The 14,715-nt window shown below is 36.3% G+C and overlaps 1 protein-coding gene across 1 annotated transcript in view; it reads right to left on the reverse strand.

Moving 5' to 3' along the window:
* Positions 1–297: 297 nt before the first annotated feature.
* The window catches only part of LOC114651377 (lanC-like protein 3), a 100,897-nt gene continuing 86,479 nt past the window's right edge, over positions 298–14,715 (reverse strand). Inside the window, exons 3-5 of the mRNA XM_028801277.2 lie at positions 13,685–13,882; positions 9,848–10,055; positions 298–2,073 (exon numbers count right to left, since the gene is read on the reverse strand). Of these exons, the coding sequence (XP_028657110.1) occupies positions 1,914–2,073; positions 9,848–10,055; positions 13,685–13,882 (566 nt within the window). The 3' untranslated portion in view covers positions 298–1,913. The remainder of the gene's footprint in view (positions 2,074–9,847; positions 10,056–13,684; positions 13,883–14,715) is intronic.

The following is a 14,715-nucleotide window of genomic DNA, read 5'->3' on the forward strand; positions in this document are numbered from 1 at the left end:
AGTTGTCTTCAGTAAAAATAATCAGAAGGACTTGAAGTTACACATGCCACGTCAAATGACCCCAGAGGTTCACCCCACTGATGAGAAATTAGGGGTCAAAGTTTCTAATTTTTACAAAACTTCCGAAAAATGGATATTGGTAATATAGGCATGTGGACGGTCATTTTATGCTATTTCAATGTTGCTGATCATGAATATTACAATATTTTTGAAACTTGATTCTTTACAAGTAGTTGTAATCCTATAAGACCCACTCCCAGAAAGTTAAAAATGATTAATTTCAAATATAAACAAGAGGAGTATCATTTTAGACTCTTTCAATGCCAGTGATGTTTAATACAATGTTCGTTTTGATTTTTGATCTTTTACTAGTGATTTAGCCCTCTATGGACCTTTCACTGGGATTCCGTGAGTTTACTTGTGTTTATTGTAATTTCTGTGAATTATTGGATGTTTGGATTTTTGACCTTCTGCTCTATGTTTTAACCTTGCTTTAGGACTCTGTATTGGGACTAATTTGATTTGGATTATGTTCATGTTATAGGCAATTCCATATTACCTTTGTGCATTGGAGAACATACTTTTTTTGTGATTTACTTTATAAAGATTCCATGAGTTCCTTTTGTGTCTAGTCAGGGTTTTTGAAAGTACTTTTGGGACTTACGTGCTTTGGGACTGTCGGTTTACAACACCAACAGTGGTATCAGCTATTATGAGTTTTGAATGATTACTTTAAATTTTGCTTGTAGATAAAAATATTGATTCATGACTCTAGTGTGTGACCAGAAAGATGATATCCAAATGAAAAAGAAAACTAAATGTATCACCAAAGTAATGCAACTATCGGTTCAGAAGTATATATATTTTGTTTACAACAGTGTGCACTCAGCATGGTGAAATTAAATTTGATATGATATTCTCCAATGCTGAGTAACAAGTGACTTTCATTCAACTGCTCATTTATTGATTCCTATTTCGGAACCCATTTGTTTTAACACATGGTCAGCAGTACCTTTTTTAGTTAATTAGATTATCATTTATTTTATAGTCATCTATAAAATAGGTCTATTGGTTGAAAGTTATAAAAATACATATTTCTAATTGATTAATTACTTTGAAAATCTTGTACAATAACTCGATTAGAACAAATGATAGACACATGTAATAACAATCCAAATTAACACAAAGTATATTAGCATTCAATTTTTTCAGGTTAAATACATGACACTGTTTATAATTAAAACATTACTGAAAATAACAAATTAATATGCATGCCATTTTACTGCAAAACAGCATGCAAAATTACACATTGTTTCTTTACTTACTTAGGTATTGAATGGATTACTATACAGCTAATAGCTAACATCTGGCAAAATGAATATAGAGTTAAAAAACATTTTTTAATAGTTATTTAAATTTTTAAAAATTCCCACTTACTACCTCATATCTGCTGTTCCCACACTACTCATAAATATTGTTTAATGACATTATTTGTCAAAAGATAAAAGAACTCCAAGTATGAATAAACTGCCTGCACCATTTAATAACCACAGTGTGTTATAAAATAGCAGGTCTATATCAGATTTTGCAAACAGGCATAATATACTTAAACATATTCATAAAACATGGTGTATGAAGTAAATTGTTAATACAGATAATACAAAGAGCTTGACAAATAATAAACTAATTTCAAAGAATACATGTGTGTTAGAAAAAGCACAGAAACATCAAAATACATTTTATTAAGCCGCAACTGCTGAAAATTAAACACTCTCACAATACCTCTGATGTCTCGCACATCCATTTTTTTTGACAGCTTCCAAACACTAATGCAGGTAACCCATTTAGGCAAAGAGTGGCCCCTAGGTTATTAATTCAATTTTTCCTGGACAGAGCGTAAGTATGATTCATTGTTACACAAATACACTGAAGAGAGGAAATTCAGCTTTCTCTGGCTGAATAAGATCAACCAAGAAACACACCGTCCCTGAAAGACCTTCAAACAAACTGTAAATGCTCTCAACATTGTTGGATCCAGTCTTGAATTCATCTGAAAATAAGAATTCTGCAAACCTGTCAAGAAAGTAAATAAATTTTAAAAATATTAAGACAAGGCATAAATTAAACTGTCCAATCCAAATACATTTTGATATGCATTTAAGGCTATGTAAAATGTGTTCATTATATCTACTGTAAAATGAAATGTATCATCTCTGTGTTCTCCTTAATGTATAATGCAGTGGAGCAATTGTCATATACATATGAAAGATCCATCCATCCATTTTCCAACCCGCTGAATCCGAACACAGGGTCATGGGGGTCTTCTGGAGCCAATCCCAGCCAACACAGGGCACAAACCAATCCTGGGCAGGGTGCCAACCCACTGCAGGACACACACAAACACACCCACACACCAAGCACACACTAGGGCCAATTTAGAATTACCAATCCACCAAACCTGCATGTCTTTGGACTGTGGGAGGAAACCCACGCAGACACGGGGAGAACATGCAAACTCCACGCAGGGAGGACCCGGGAAGCGAACCCAGGTCCCCAGGTCTCCCAACTGCGAGGCAGCAGCGCTACCCACTGCGCCACCGTGCCGCCCCATATGAAAGATGAATTGCAAAAGTGATTACACAATATTTATCTTAAGATACTCTCATCCTTTGAAAGCTCTTCTCTTTGAAAGTAATTAAAAAATAATTACACCAGCTGTCTGTTTCAGTCTTTTCCTTTTCATCATCTTTTTAGTTTAACTGGTAAGTTCAATAAAATCACTGAATTCAACTTTTTAATATTCAAAGCAGTGATATAAACATGTTATCTGTTAAGTTAATTTGTGGATTTTTTTTCTGTTACTCTTTTATTTTTCTTCCAAATGTTATCAATTAATTTGGAGTTCATATGCATAAAATGAAATTGAATCTTGAACGTTAAATAATATATACACGCAGTATGCTTTGATCTGAAATTGGTAGTTTTCCTTTTTTCTTTTTGTCTTATAATTAGCCTCCTGGCAAATAGAATAGAAAAAAAGTTGCTGCCTTTTTAATTGCCTTGCTTATTTTTTTATACATTTTACTGCAGTATGGAGTGGAATGGTGGCTCTGAGGCTAGGGATCTGTGCCAACAATCGGAAGGTTGCCGGTTCAAATCCCATAAAACACCAGAAGTGACTCTTCTCCATTGGGCCCTTGAGCAAGGCCCTTAATATACAATTGCTTCATCCTGGGTATGATGTTAGTCTGCATCCTGCAACTTACAGAGAAAACTTGGGGTTTGGTGGCTGGATTGGCACTCTAGCCACTGTCAAAAACATCACACTGCTACAGTCTGGTGCTGAGGTGTCATCTGTTGCACTCAGGTCCCAAACCAGGTGGTTCATTGTGTGGTGGGTGCAGCAAAGCACTTGCTCCCAACCTTTACTCGAGTATAAAATAAGAAAGTGATTTCACGGTAATATACAAATGAATAATTCCATTGAAAATGAATTTTGTATAATCTAATGATTAATATTTCAATTTCATATAGAAAAGCCAGTTATGGTGCTTTTGCTGCTGCCTTAAAAACTGGTGCATAATTTATCTTGAATATTTTGCCCATTTCCACCACTGAGACTGTTGCCTGCAGACTGAACAAGCTAATAGAGTTGAACTTTGTTGTGATACACCTAGACTTTGCATGACAGGAACACCAGACTGAATACTGAAGGACCACTGAACAGCACACATGTCAATAATGAACTTATCAAGTCATTTGGGTTCTGTTTTTTGTTGTGAAATGAATGCTGTGGAAGCTGTTACTGTATATGCATTTTACTTTGCTTGTATTATCAAGGACAAGTGTAAGAAAAGAATTCCATTGGCTTTGCTGACAGACAGCAAACCTGAATAGGACCACAGCATGTAGAGCTAGCAATCCTACTTACTCCTCCACTATGTGACACAAGACACTTTATCATTTTATTTTTTTCACTAAGATAGCAAAATAATGGCCATTTTATTATAGTGATGGCTCCAGGCAGATGAATTGGTAGAACATGGGAAGAAAATTTGTCTGAGGCCAGAGAACAGCTAATAAAGTAGATAGAATGTCATTCCCTGGACCTGTGTTTTTGTTCATTGACTGTAAAGTCACACTCTCCAATGCAGCATCCAGTGCTGAGGTTTGTAGGAAACTTCAAGAATACTGTAAATTAAATGTAAACGCATAGAGTTTTGTGGGAGGTAAGTTGGATACTAAAGCTAGCATAATTAGGAGTGATATTTTAAAAGCTTTTATTATTCCCTCCTAGGTTAAAAAAGTATGTATTCACAGAGATTGTAGTAACATCAACCTTTAGTTTTGCATAAAAAGCAAGTAAACAGTTATGTTCAGCACCTACCTAATGTTAATACTGTTTACTCCAAGAAGTAGTGATCTAAAACTCACTTGAATTTATTGTTACACTGAAAAGAAGTATTAAAGTACTATACACATACTATACACAATACAATATACAAATATAGCAATACTAAAACACAAAACACTCGGTTATAAAAATATAATTTATATGTACTGTATATTGTTGTAAAGGGATGACTAGCCAGCACTGAAAAGTGACCTGAGAGGAAACATTTAGTACTAGGGAAATAGGTTCCTATATTCATGCAGAAATGTGTGATGCTTTGAAGATATGCAGCTAAGGGGCTGGAATGGTATTTTTCCCATTTAAGTTTAATATTGGGTCAGACATTATAGGGACACAAGGAACCACTAGTGAGAGCTCTAGCCTTGGTGTCCCTTGTCCAAACAGAAACTAGGCCCTGGCTCGAAAGGATGGTCTCAGGCTGGTGATTAAAGGTGCACTCTCGTCACATTTGACATTGTAGTCGGATGGTGAGCAGGACAAGGATTCAACTGGTAGGAGGAAAGAAGGACAAAGAAAGAAAATCTGAAGGGTGATATTGGATTGATAGTGGTTATTGGATTTAAAATGTTTAAGAGCCCTGCCAGATAGACAGGAATGCAAAGCCTGTGTTTAATTAAAATAAAGTTAAAGAGACCAGACATTGTTATTTCTTCCACCTTTGTATTTTTCTTGTGTTGCAATTTTCATCAATAAAACATACTTTCTGAGAGCACCTTGGTCCTGCTAATGTTCACTCTCTGTTTGGGGTTGGTCCTGTACACAATGGATTCAGAAAATATGTTAATTCATTCAATTTCTGCACACTTTATTGTGTTGTAGATTTCATTTTAATTTGATACATTTGCCATTTTTGCCCAATCAATCATGCTCAATAACCCATAATGACAAAGTGAAAACATGTTTTCTGAATGGCTTGCAAATATATTAAAAATCAAAAACTGAAATCTTTTACATAAGTATTCAGGCACTTTGCTGTGACACTCCAAATGGTGGTCAGGTGCATCCTGTTTGCTTTATTTAATCCTGAGATGTGTCCAGCCTTAATAGAATTCCACCTCTGGCAAACTGAATTGATTGGACATTGTTTAGAAAGACACAAGTCTAACATCATACCCTTGGTTTATTGTTATTGTTATTATTGCATTAGGGTTTACTATGCTTATCCAGGGCCACTTTTTAACACCATTCCCTGGGTTTACTATCTTAATATTTCAAGACTGTTGAAGAATATATTTTATGCTTATAGTATTTAGACTTTATCTAAAATAGATATCTCTATTTTTTAATCCTCAAACACCACTGCTGGGGGGCTTGTTTTGTTTTGGACGTGCTCTGTCTCTAGGTATGTCAGAGGACTGGAACTTTGTGAAGTGGGGTAAAGAAATATCCATCCATCCATTCATCCACCTTCTTAACCCTTTTATCCAGGGCAGGGTCACAGGGAAACTGAAGCCTATCCAAGCAATCATCAGGAAAAATGGAATAATATTTCAGATAAAATTAAATAAATAAATATGCAAATAAATGTACTGTGAAATGTGGCAATACATTAAAGCACAATTATATTTAAGCATAAATAATTACACATTTCATGAAGCATTAATGGTTTCAGAGACATCATATACAAAATTAAATATACCTTGAAATGAAAACCTTCATTTTCACCAGTCAATGCTAAGATAGTGGACTCTAGCAAGTACTGTACTGACTTCCTGACCGGTTAATCATTGTTAAGAGTGCATGTAAATCCTTAAGTATTAAGTGATCCATTTATAAGCAGACACTTCAGATGCAGACTTCACAGAGGATGATAAATCCATGGCTTTTTGAATTTAAAGAGCTGCTTTATGCTGTAATTTGGGCCAACTTGGTGAGCAAAAGTATTCAATCCCCCTAAAAGTCATCATAATTTTCTGCTTGACAAAAGATTTGTACACATATTTATCCACTCACTATTTTTAATATGCAGTCTTGTACTGTAACAATACATTTCCAAACTCAAAATAAACCATTTTCTGTAGATACTTAAGTGAAGAAGAAAAACTCAACTGTTAGTGTTTGCGTATTTAAACCTCTGTGCAAATTAATCAAACGATAGTTTGATAGTAATTTGACTATAATTAAATCATAATTATACTACTTGCGAGTCCTTTATATCTCTCTGGATATAAAAAGCACCCTTTGAAAGGGCCCTAGTCTTTGTTGGACAATCACTGCAAAAATGGAGACAAAGGAACACTCTGCTGATGTAACAAACATAGCACAAGGTGGGAAATGGCTACAAAAAATATCAAATACTTCAAATGTTCTCATTATGCACTGTTGGATCCAAAATCAGAATGTGGAGGGTTCATCACAGCATCCAGACTCTTACTTGAACAGACTTGAAACTAAACATCAGAGCAAGACGTTGACTGGTGGGAGAGGTTACTAAAAATTCAACCATCACTCTCAGAAGTCTGCAATGCTCTTTGGCTGAAACTGAAGTGAATGTGCATGGGTCCACAATTTCAAGAGTTCTCCATTAAACAGGCTTCTTCAGGAAGGTAGCAAGAAAGAAGCCATTCCTCAATAAAGTCCACAGAAAAGCACATGTGACATTTGCTACAAAGCATGAGAAAAGCTCAGTTAAGATGTGGGAGGATATTTTATGGTCAGATGAGACCAAAAGTGAACCTTTTGGCCAGTCTTCAAAGAGGTATGTGTGCTGTAAAACACTTCCCATGCCTCAAGATTAACCATACCTAAGGTGAAATTTGGTGGTGGCAGCATCATGCTATGGGGATGTTTTTCATGTGATGGGACTGGGAATCTTGTCAGATTTGAAGGGACAACGAATGGACACATATACTTCACAATAGTGCATGAGAACTTGTTCCAGTTTGCTATAAATCAACGTCTCAGAAGAAGAGTCATCCTTCAATATGACAATGACCTTGAGCATAAGGCCAAAGCAACACTGGAATGACTCAAAAACAAAAAGGTGAATGCTTTGGAATGGAAAAGTCAATACCCTGATCTTAAACCTATGAAGAATCTGCGGTACTGTTTGAAAACTGCTGTCCACAGGAATCATCCTATCAACCTTGAGGATTTCTATCAATTCTGCCAAGAAGAATGGGGAGGATAACTAATAAACAATGTGAAAAACTGGTACATACATACTTACCCCAAACGAAATAAGGCTGTTATTGCATCAAAAGGGTTCTCAACAAAGTATTAATGTGTATGACTTGAAACACTAATTTTTGAGTTTTTCTTTTTTAGTTAAATATCTATAGAAAATTGTTTTATTTCGACTTTGGAAATGTATTGTTACAGCCTAAGAGTCCACATTAAAAATAATCTATATCTATACTAATAAAAGGCAAAGCCCTCACTGACTCACTCATCATTAATTCTCCAACTTCCCGTGTAGGTAGAAGGCTGACATTTGGCAAGCTGATTCCTTACAGCTTACTTTCAAAAGTTAAGCAGGTTTCATTTCGAAATTCTACGCGTAACGGTCATAACGGTTGACAACGTCCGCAATGTTAAACTTTCTTATTTATGGCCCCATCTTCACGAAATTTGGTAGGCGGCTTCCCTGCGCTAACCGATGTACGTACTAATATTGGTGATATGATGCCACTGTCGGCCACCATATTGAACTTTCCAACTGGGTTTGTTAGTTATGAGCCCATCTTCAAGAAATTTGGTACGCGGGTTCCCAACGCTAACTGAATCCTACTTACGTACATATATATGTCCATAGCCTGCAGCTCGGTCGCCGTGTGAGGCGGCGTTGGGTCCCCCATCCCCACGCCTCCCACGTAGTTGGCTGCCTGCCTATATAAGGCCGTCCATCGCTCCCGTCTCTTCATTCCCTTCCTTGCTTCGCCACGGTATTCACGTCTCCCTGCTGATAACTGCAGCCTTTTTATTTAATCCACGGCTTCTCCGCTGTTTTATTGTTCATTATGATTGTAGTTATTGTGTAGGTATTTTAGACTTAGTTTACATTGTTCAGGTACCCATTTCCTTTATCGTTCCAACCGTACCCCCATTAACATGTCTATCAAGGTGATCACCATCGATCAAAGAACTGTCACTTACCATATAGTTTCCATGCCTGGATATGGCGACTGCCTTTTCCATTCTCTGTGTTGCATATTGCACGGCCATATCAGGCTCACTCTTGATATCCGGAGGAACATTGTGTCTTATGTACTGAATGACTGGGACAAGTTCAAGGTGTGGACTGATGACGGTACAGGAGATAATTATACTACACAGGAGCACTATAAGAGTGAAATGCTTAAGCCTTTCACCTATGGTTCTGCATGTGAGTTGATGGCTGCCGCTGAATTGTTTGGTTGTCACTTTCAAGTGTACCGAAATGGCCAAATATTTTACACCTTTGGACAACCGCCAATGCCTCTTAAACATCTTAGATTCACAGGTGACGATTTGAGTAGTGGACACTTTGATGTTTATGAATGTTTAAACTCTCAAAAGCTGGATGCGAAGTTATCGATGAAACCCATTTCAATTCAAACGCCTCCAATTTCCAGTAAGGCTCTGCTTCGCAATGACAATTAATAAGTCTCAGGGACAGACCCTACAAAAGGTTGGCATTGATTTGAGGCAAGATTGCTTTTCACATGGCCAACTATACGTTGCATGCTCAAGAGTAAGCTCAGCGCACAGCTTGGTCATATTACAACCGCAGGGCTGAACTGACAACGTGGTATACAAAGAGATCCTTAACAAATAATTATTGGTATATTTTCCCTCAGTTTAAAAAGGTTTACTTTTCTTCTTAATAAAAATTTTAAAGCAGTACTTCGCCGCTGCGAGCGGGTATTTTGCTAGTTAATAGATAAATGTGTGAACAAATCTTTTGTCATTCAGAAAACAATGATGACTTTCATGGGGACTGAATACATTTTCACACCACTGTATGCCACAAGCGCACCCACACAGTCACAACTCTGAACATGCACTTTGCTTGCATTTAGCATGAGCAAAGTTATGACTACACATGTTCCTACTACTGACAATTCACCAATCAAAAAAAAAAAAAACTCACTACTTGCTCAGCTTTGACAGGTGAAAATAACAGTTTTAATTTTCCAGGCGTATTGTATGTTGCATGTGGTGTCATTAAATTAAATAAATGAAATAATTAAATGAATACATAAACAAATAAGCAACAAAAACATTTCATGACACATTTATTTATGCTCACGTGTTATTAATTTTATTTGTATATTGGCACATTTAAATATACATGTATTTATTTGCACATTTATTATTTAATTTGGTTAGAAATAGTCCCCCATAAATTTAATATTGTCTGTATTCAATTACAAACCAAAGAAATTATTCAGTCTTTAAATTAATCCATTAAAAAGTCTTATTAATCAAGTTCAGAGTGGTGGGGGCACTTACCTTTGTGCCCTGTAGACGTATTTCGTATTTCCTGTTAATCTATACAAGAGTAGAAAAACATAGCCACTTCCAGCCACTCCATGGCAAATACCAGGACCTTTCTTCAGCAGACCTTTCTGCCAGGCCAGCTCCCCACAACGAACACAGGTGTCCAGATACCTGGGTTTCTTGTTAATCAGGTAGGCTTTGGCAAAAAGGTAAGTAATACCTGGAAAATAAATAAACAACCAAATTAATTATATGTATTTCAAGAGCTGAATGTACAAATGTTTACAATATTACTTCAGAAGAAACAACTATAATCTTTAATGATGGCCTTCTCATGTTTGCAAAACTTAAATGCACTGCTCTCAGTGAAATTTAATTCAATTTATTTCTCTCTAAAACTCTAATCATTATCTGTTAATAAAGTTCTATTGGTTAACATATACAAGACTATGATTTTCTTCCTGTACACTGTATTCTTAGATGGCATTATTAAAGTTCCAGTATTTAATTTCTAATTTCACTAAAGTGTGCTGGATGGATGCAATGATATCTAACACTGATAAGGGCATAAGGTAGGAAAACCCATCACGGAGAAAGCAAAACCATCACAAATTAATTAACCAAATCTAACAACAAGAAAGCATCACTAAATGCTAACATGGATAAGCAGCCAGCAAGAGATGTTTTGCTGTTTAGGTTGCACAAGTGGGCTGGTGTAAAAAATAAAGATTTTATCATTCTGCTATGCATTCTGTTTCATTTTATTATTTTTGTGGTGTTTTCATATTTCTTAATTCTATTGTAGCAATTTTGTGTTTTGCATTGCCCCTTTTATGACAATATTTGTATGGCTATGACAATTTTGTTTATAGTCACAGGTTTTTGGCATGGAAATTCTAGTGCGGCTGTTGTTTATGTGTGCATACTTTTCTAACTAAAAAAATGTACTTGCCTAACTAATAAAATCTGTCTCTGTTTTGCTAATGACTAGTGAATTATTCAAGTTTATGCATCATTTACGCCAGAAAAAAAAAATCTATCAAACAATGGGATGCTGGTGCCTGGTCTATCTTGACTGGCATCTTAGACCATCATGATACCTTTTGAATTTGTCATCATCTGATAAAATACAAAAGAAAACCCAAGGGCGGCACGGTGGTGCAGTGGGTTCGCTTCCCGGGTCCTCCCTGCGTGGAGTTTGCATGTTCTCCCCGTGTGTGCGTGGGTTTCCTCCAGCTACTCCAGTTTCCTCCCAAAGTCCAAAGACATGCAGGTTAGGTGCATTGGCGATCTAAATTGTTGTTAGTGTGTGCTTGGGGTGTGTGTGTGTGTGTGCACACCCTGCGGTGAGCTGGCACCCTGCCCAGGGTTTGTTTCATGCCTTGTGCCCTGTGTTGGCTGGGATTGGCTCCAGCAGACCCCCGTGACCCTGTAGTTGGGATATAGCAGGCTGAATAATGGGTGGATGGAAGAAAACCCAGCCACCACCCGCTGCTCAGAAAACTGTATTAGCCATAAACTGCCTAAACTGAAATGGCAACACCACAAGTTAAGAATCGGGTGACTATGAGCTGAAAAAGGGCAAGCCAAAATAACATTTACTGCCACTGTGCCTGTTGCCATTCATGTGATATGGGCACCACATGATATGTAGTGTCATCACATTGCACATATTAAAAACACAATATCACACAGGATGCTCTTATAAATAATTCTATGCAACAATTACTAAAGATAGGGTCAATTAAAAAAAAGCTAGTGTAGAGACTATGTTTCTCAAAGGCTTTGGGTTTTGGTGTTTTGGGTTTGACAATCATTTTTATTGGGTCTGTTGGTTTTTCTATTGAACTTAAAGTTAAGAAAGTGAGTTGTGGCAAAACTCAAGCCATACCACCTACACTTCAGAACAGGCAATTCACCAGAAGCGAAGCTTGTTTGGAAGACCATCTAGAAAATGTCTGGGTTACTGAAATAGGTGTTGATGAGGCCATCAGGGGGCATATAACCTGTGGTCTTTGTATGGATTCCAATGCCCTGTCTCTCTATGGTAAGTTAAGGGTATTTCTTGTAAACAGTAGGGTGTTTTTGGATGTCCCACCATGACCTTGTCCATTCTGGCCCCCTAATCATCCCCTGTGCTTAACTGGCTAGCTATCTCCCTCACCCCTCCACCACCTAATAAATGTGTGGTAAGTGTACTGGCACAACAATGACTGCTGTCACATCATCTAGGTGGATGCTGAACACTGGTGGGGGTTGAAGTAGTTCACCTCTGTCTTTCAGTAGGTTAGAAAAGCTCTATATAAATTTAATAAATATAATTAATTAATTAATTAATTAAAATCTCAGCTATTAGGGAGGTATTCAGTCAAATTGAGGTTAGCTTACCATAATCACTATTGGCATTCAAGATTCTGAATAAAGATCAGGTAAAACCTTTTGATTAATCTTTGTAATAGTGAGGAACTTTTTGCAATGGCCATTTCAGCTTTGTGTTTTTCTATCTATTGATTGACTCTTTGATTGCCTGTATTTTTGGTTGCTGTTTTGTTTTTGCTCCTCTGATCTTTATCTTTTGGTCTAAAATCTTCCTATTGCAATCTTTCAGGATGAGCATTGTTTTATAACAATACCAATAGAGGCTGCAGCATTTAGTTTCTGCTCCTTGTTTTGTTACTCTGAATGCTCTTATTGCATATGCCTTCCTGGCACTTATCTATCCAAAACATAAATTTTGTATAAAAAGCTTGCTTTTGGGAATCATTATTATGGATTAGGGTGACACATAGAGGTGCCTCATCACAGTGTTTTTACAATAGCCTTAGGTCTTCTGAAGTATTTGTATTTCTTAAAAAAACTCACATCATAAACTAACTAAACTGTGGATTTTTAATTAGTATACTTAGCTGTTTCTGTTTTTCTTTTTCTTCCTTATGGTATGTGACAATGATACTTGTGACAGTTTTGATGGATGTCTTAAAAAATACTGACTGAACTGCTTTTTGCATTATTATCTTGAAATGAATCTTTAAATGAATTAAATGAATCTTGAAATGAAAAAATAATTTACATGAAACTTTGTAAACTCAGTGTTATTGGTTTAATAAAGAAAAAAGTATCAATTTAAATTCTGCCCTGACCCTGTAGACTTAAAAAAAATTATTTGTTGTGTAAGGCCTTCCCTTAATATTTAGAAGACTGGACAATTTTCCACTGCTTGAAATATCATCCTAATATCCAAGGGTGCTATATAAAGCTAATATTTTAAGTACTTTAGGTGACATATTTAGTTCATGTGAACTAATCAATGGTGTGGTTTTTGCCTTTGCAGGATCACATGGAATCACAGGCTATTCCAGGAAGGTCATGTAAAAGGGAGGAACCAACTCTAAATGGGACAGCAGTCAAAGTGGAGACAGGAAAATCATACCGTCTCTACACAGTATTTGATTTGAATCTAATTCCCTGGAGCTACGGAGCAGCAATGTTAAGTCCAGCACACCCAAACTAACAGAAATTGTGTTTGATTACTTTAGTATGCCAACTGTACAATTTCATGGATTTCAACAGCATAGGAAATACTGGAAACATGGCTTCTTGAGTACTTAAGATGGATGCAATGTTATGTAAAGTTGTATTTCAATGAAAATGTTAAAATTATTTAATCTTACTTCAGATTTTCTCAGATTTACTTAGCAAACTTTTTTGCTTTACTTAGCAAACTTTTCGTATGCAATAAATGATCTGCAGTATATTATTCAAGTTTTTTCACTGTAGTAAATAATGTTTGCAAGTGTGCTGTTACTTTAAATGAATTCTTCCTTTGTTTTGCACACACTGTTCATTTACCTGGTGCTCCATGACACCAGTGAACCAACTCATTTTCCCTCTGGATTATCTCTCCCAGTTCTGCGGGCCAGTTACAGTTCTGTTCCTGGTTCATGAGGAAGTCCATACTCTGCCAAACTAGTTCACGGTCAACTGCTGGGAGGTATTCATTGTAAGACAACAACATCTGAAGAATGGAGGAAAGTCCATGAGCTGCACCTGTAAGGCATTGACACAGCTTGATTATTATTAATGAAAACCTGATGACCCTGAAAATCTGAATATCTGATGTTCTTTTCTAACATGCGAATATCGGTTAATTGTTCATTTTATTTCTTTGCCTGTTACCTCCATAAAACAGAGCCTGCTGCATTCTGAACATCACATTTAGACTTGGCATCTTCCAATATTTTTCTTTGTGAAGGGAAACAGAATATTTTTCATATTTGTAACTGAATGTTCAAAACACAATGGGCACCAGTGCATGCAGCGGCCACGTGATGCATAAATCTCTAAATCTAAAAAAATGTCATCAAAGTGCATTATTAATATTAAGTACAACAAGTAACAAACAAGCAGAAAATGTCCACTGACTCGTAAGTCGCATTGAAACAGTGAATCAAAATGCAAGTGATATAGCACAGATACTAATAAATTAAGTATAATAATCTCTCTAAATTGAAACTTTACTGTTTATTTAAATATACTTCTAATGGAAACAAATGGTGCCAATGCAGAGCAGAGCCATGGCAAGCAAGCAAAACAACACCTCCATAAACAGCATGCAATTTTAACAGATTTGATTGAGGCAATAACATTTTCCAAAAATGGTATATTTTGAGCTATAAATTAAAATAAACTAACAAAAAACAGTTGCCATCATTCCATTTTTTTAGAAATAGTGCAATTACGGTACAAAATCACATTATTTTTCATGCAAGGTGCCCCATTCACATCTCTTACTATAGCCATTGTGATGGAGTGAATCTTTATTCTTCCCAGTTGATTCATTGCTCCATGTGATGTATTCACTGAGAAGGAATGTTAGTTTT

The sequence above is a fragment of the Erpetoichthys calabaricus genome, chromosome 4 (genome assembly GCF_900747795.2).
Source record: "Erpetoichthys calabaricus chromosome 4, fErpCal1.3, whole genome shotgun sequence".
Lineage (NCBI taxonomy): Eukaryota > Metazoa > Chordata > Cladistia > Polypteriformes > Polypteridae > Erpetoichthys > Erpetoichthys calabaricus.